Genomic DNA, 4,769 nt, shown 5'->3' with positions numbered 1-4,769 from the left:
CCAGGCGATCTGCTATGGCTTCATCTTCTTCCTCTGCTCCATCTTCTCAATCTCCCAAGAAATATGTTTTTATTAGTTTTAGAGGTGAGGACACCCGCTTGAATTTCACAAGCCATCTTTATCATGCTCTTTGTGGACAAAAAATATATGCATACATCGATGACAGCCTCGAGAAAGGAGATGAGGTATGGCCATCTCTTGAGAAAGCCATTGAAGATTCAACTCTGTTCCTTGTGGTGTTCTCAGAAAACTATGCATCTTCCACGTGGTGCTTGAAGGAGCTTGCAAAAATATTAGAGTGCTGCAGAAATCAGCGTCACCTTCTTATACCTGTGTTCTATAGAGTAGATCCTTCAGATGTGAGGAAGCAACGTGGGAGTTACCACGAAGCATTTGAAGGACATGAGCGCAAAAGCAGCATCAACACGCAACAACTGCGCCAGTGGAGGGAGGCTCTCACTCATGCTGCCAATTTATCCGGTTGGCATTGTAGCCCCGATAGGTAATTGTATATATGCTTATGATCTTCTCTGATATATGTATATATCTAGTTATGTCATCTAATATAAGTAATATTTCTCAAAAAAAATATTATGACAAAAAAAATAAAAAAAAAATTTAAAATTTGGCAAATCTTCATAGTTACATGTCATTAGGAATAGTTCAAAATTTGAAATGGATAGATGATGTGGTATTAAATTTGGTGCCTCTTTATTTTTCAATGGTGTGTAGGAATGAAGCGGCTAATTAAAGAAATAGTGAATTGTATCATGAAAGAGTTGGACCGTAGGTATCAAAGTGAAGATCATCTAAAAGGCTTGATTGGAATTCACAAAAGAATGGGCAGTTGTAGAATCAATGTTGGACAAAGGTTCAAAAAATGGTGGTTGCCAATTCATTGGAATTTGGGGGATGGGCGGTTTGGGCAAAACAACTCTTGTAAGAGCATTGTATGACAAGCGGCATTTTGAATACGAAGGGTTACTTTCTTGGAAAAAGTGGGAGAAAAATTAAAAAAGATGGAATAGATGCTTTAAGGAAGGAACTTGTTTGGAGTTTATTGGGGGGTAAAGCAATATATTCTCATATCATGACTAGGCTTCGTCGGACAAAGGTTTTCATTGTGCTTGATGATGTTGATAATGCTGAACAATTAGAAAATTTAGTTGGAAGATGTGAATTTGGATCAGGTAGCAAAGTCTTAATAACAAGCAGAGACAAGCAAGTGCTTCGTACGAAAGTGGATGATAATAATATATATGCGCTTCATGGTTTGGATCCTTATGAAGCTTTTCAACTTTTCTCCTTGAATGCCTTCAAAACAGGCTGCAGTGATCCGAAGATAAGAGAGCTAGCAGAAGAAGTGACTAAATATGCAGGTGGCTCCACCTTGGCTCTAAAGGTTTTAGGCTCCACCTTGCGTGGCAAAAATCAAGAAGCACGGAAAAGCCAATTGGCAAAGCTTCAAAAATTGTTTTGTCCAGAAGTCATTGATATCCTCAGATTGAGTTTTGAAGGACTTGATAAGGAAGAGAAAAATATTGTCTTGCACGTCGCATGTTTTTTCAATTATTATTATGATGCTGAGGATGTAAAAAAATTGTTAGATGCATGCATTATTCAACCGAGATTGGATTGACGAGACTTGAGGAAAAGCCCTTTTAAATTTGATAGAGGATGAATATGTATGCACAGTCTAATAAAAACAAATGGGTAAACAAATTGTCCGTGAAGAATCATTTAAAATATCCTACATGGTGCAACAATTTTGGATTTTCAAGAAAAGTTCTGAAAATATAAAGAAAAATATGGTAAGTGTGAAATTTACACATTTATTTATTAAAAGATTGTTGAATTCCAAATCCCTATTTGATTTATATAATTTTTATTACTATTATTATTTTTTGTTTGTTAGGGACGTATTGAAGGCATGGTTATGAACCTTTCAGAAGTTGAAGAGACGAGCGTAATTATTAAAGCATTCGTTCAATGCCCAATCTAAAGTTTCTTAGGGTTTGTGGAGATTTGAATGGACAGCTTAGGAACAAGTTAAATTCTTCTTGTATGAAGTTTCTGTCAAGAAATCTCATGGATTGGATTGGGCCAGAGTCCTTACCAGCGACATTTGAGGCTGAAAGTCTTGTTCGATTGGAAATGCTTGGCAGCAGATTGACAAGACTTTGGGATGGAGTGTAGGTGAATTTTATATTTTCTTACAAAATATTGTTAACACATCAGTTGGAAAATCTTTATTAAATACGCTCCGCTCAGCCCTTTTTATAAGGTCCAGATAAAATCTCTTACAAAATTCAATGAAATATTGATAACCCATTCTAAATAAATGCCTTCGTCTTTCACCCTCACACTAAGCTCCATGACCTTTACTTATAAAGATTACTATCTCTGTTGAACTATAAGCATCAAATCTTTGAAGCTTTTTTTTTTTAATAAGTTATAATTTGGATTTACCTCATCATTAAATACATCATTTTTTTTGGTGAGATACATCATTTTATTTTTTACTTTTAATTAATTATATATCTTTCTAATTCTTTTTTTTTTCACTCATTCTCTCATATCTCTTTTTCTACATATTTTTTCTCTCACTTATCCTCTTCATAAACAAACATGTTTAAGAAAATAAGTTACATTTTCTTTTATCATTATTATTTTAACTAATTTTAATCAAATTATGTGATGTAGTTATTTGGTATCTTCAATCGGAGGGAGTATTGATTAAGATTATGAAAAGTTGTAAAATTTAAGTTGTTGACAATAGCTAATTTCAACTTATTTTCTCAGCAAAACAGGCAGCGAAACCTTATAAAAAGGAATAGATAAGTAATTTAATTGGTTTTGGCCACCAATCTTATCATGTAATTTATGCTTTTACAGAATCTTCGGAACTTAATCGAAATTACGCTCCATGCTTCAGAAGAATTGATTGAACTCCTAGATTTTTCCAAGGCCACACGTCTTGAATATGTTAATCTCATGGAGTGTATAAAATTGCGGAGTGTTCATCCATCTATTTTATCTCTCCCCAGCCTGCATAGTTTACGGGCTACCGTTGCAAGTCCCTTACCAGCCTTACAAGCGATACCCCTCTCCAATCTCTCAGTCGGCTCGATGTAAGTTATTGCTCAAGTCTGGAGGAATTTTCAGTAACCTCAGAAAATGAAGAGCTCTGTTCACACTTTCAGGAGCTGCCATCAGAGGTGCGTTGCGCTCATCAAGTGGGCATCGCAGCAAAATTCGTGACTTAGCTATAGCCAATTGCGGAAATGTGACAAGCGTTCACGAATGATTGAGCTGCGTGACCTTCGAGGGGTGATGCTGGAGGCTGTAATGAGCTAGCGTCACCTCCTCTCTGTCCAAGTGTGATAAGATGGGTACTTTGGAAAGTCTACGGCTTGCGTATGGCAATGAATCATCTGAACTTCCTAATGACATCAGGTTGCTGCTGTCATTACGTCAGTTACATCTCTCAGAGACTAATGCACAGACCTTGCCTTCGAGCATCAAACATCTTTCACGCCTGCAACGTCTTGAGCTGGAGGGATGTAAAAGGCTTCGTTGTCTACCAGAGCTCCCTCCCTCTGTCTTGCAATTGATTGCAATTGACTGCATATCCCTTGAGACCATACAATATTCACCTTTGACAAACGAAGGTGAAGAAGGAAAAGATAAGGCATGTCCACGCTTTTTATTCACAAATTGCAAGAAGCTGAATCGACGGGCAATCGAAGCTGCTGAGGCAAGAGTGCTACTTGCGATAAAGAAAGCCACTTATGACTCTGCTATATTGAAATATCCAGGAAAAATAGTTCCAAAGTGGTTCAAGTTTAAGAGTACTGAAGAGGATCCTATGACTGTGAATCTCAGTTCGATTCCAAATTCTGAGAGATGGGGGATTCCTTTTTGCGTCGTCTTTTCTGAATTACCATTCGAGGGGGGAGGAGAAATTAATGCCGAATGGTTATTGATGGTAAATATGCTTCCAGGGGCGCTAAAGACAGGTTTACTTGCTTGGGCGAAGCTCTCAAAGCATGTTTGTCTTTGGTATGATCCTGATTCACTTGGACAACTAAAAAGGAAAATTGAAGAAAGGAAAAGAAATGGTCAGAGCGACATGGAGCTTAAAGTTAAATTCAAAGTTTGTCGGATGATGACAGAATAGTAGAGATCAAAAGGTGTGGAGTATGCCCAACATCTGCAGTTGAATATCAAGATGGTGACATTAAACAAATTCCATTGCCATGGCCTCCTCAGGCTAGCTCTAATGCAATGGAAGCGGCCTCTCTCTCTCGAAAGCGCAAATGCACTATAACTTCTTCGGATGATGACAGAATGGTAAAGATCAAAAGGTCCAGGGTATGCCCGATATCTGCGGATGAATATCAAAATGGTGACATTAAACAAAATCAATTGCCGTTGCCTCGTCAGCCTGGCTCTAGTGCAATGGAAGCGGCCTCTCTCGAAAGCGTAAATACCACAGCTTGCTTCGATGAATTTGAAGAAATGATTTTGAGTTTTAAAGCTCTCAGGTTGAATTGATCTAAACACTATAACTTCATACATCACTCTCGTGCATCCACCTCAAAATGGTATACTCTGGTTTTAATTAGTAGTTATAGACATGATTTTTGTATGGTTGTACGTACTAATTACCGCATCCTTATGTTGTACTATGACATACATACAATTAATTTAACATTTTTTTTTCCTATTGAGATTGATTCTATTCTTGAGGTCTGAGGAGTCCAAAT

General features: G+C 37.3%; 1 protein-coding gene across 1 annotated transcript; it reads left to right on the top strand.

The window, feature by feature from the left end:
- The first annotated feature begins 14 nt into the window (after positions 1–14).
- Positions 15–2,196, top strand: LOC114731424 (TMV resistance protein N-like). The gene is made up of 5 exons (XM_028918580.1): positions 15–502; positions 1,099–1,190; positions 1,326–1,402; positions 1,916–1,966; positions 2,038–2,196. The coding sequence occupies exons 1-5, from the start codon at positions 15–17 to the stop codon at positions 2,194–2,196; spliced, it is 867 nt and encodes a 288-aa protein (XP_028774413.1).
- Positions 2,197–4,769: the final 2,573 nt, after the last annotated feature.

Source organism: Neltuma alba, unplaced genomic scaffold, assembly GCF_004799145.2.
Source record: "Neltuma alba isolate B1F8T4 unplaced genomic scaffold, ASM479914v2 tig00012829_pilon, whole genome shotgun sequence".
Lineage (NCBI taxonomy): Eukaryota > Viridiplantae > Streptophyta > Magnoliopsida > Fabales > Fabaceae > Neltuma > Neltuma alba.
This window is presented reverse-complemented; position numbering and strand designations above follow the sequence as displayed.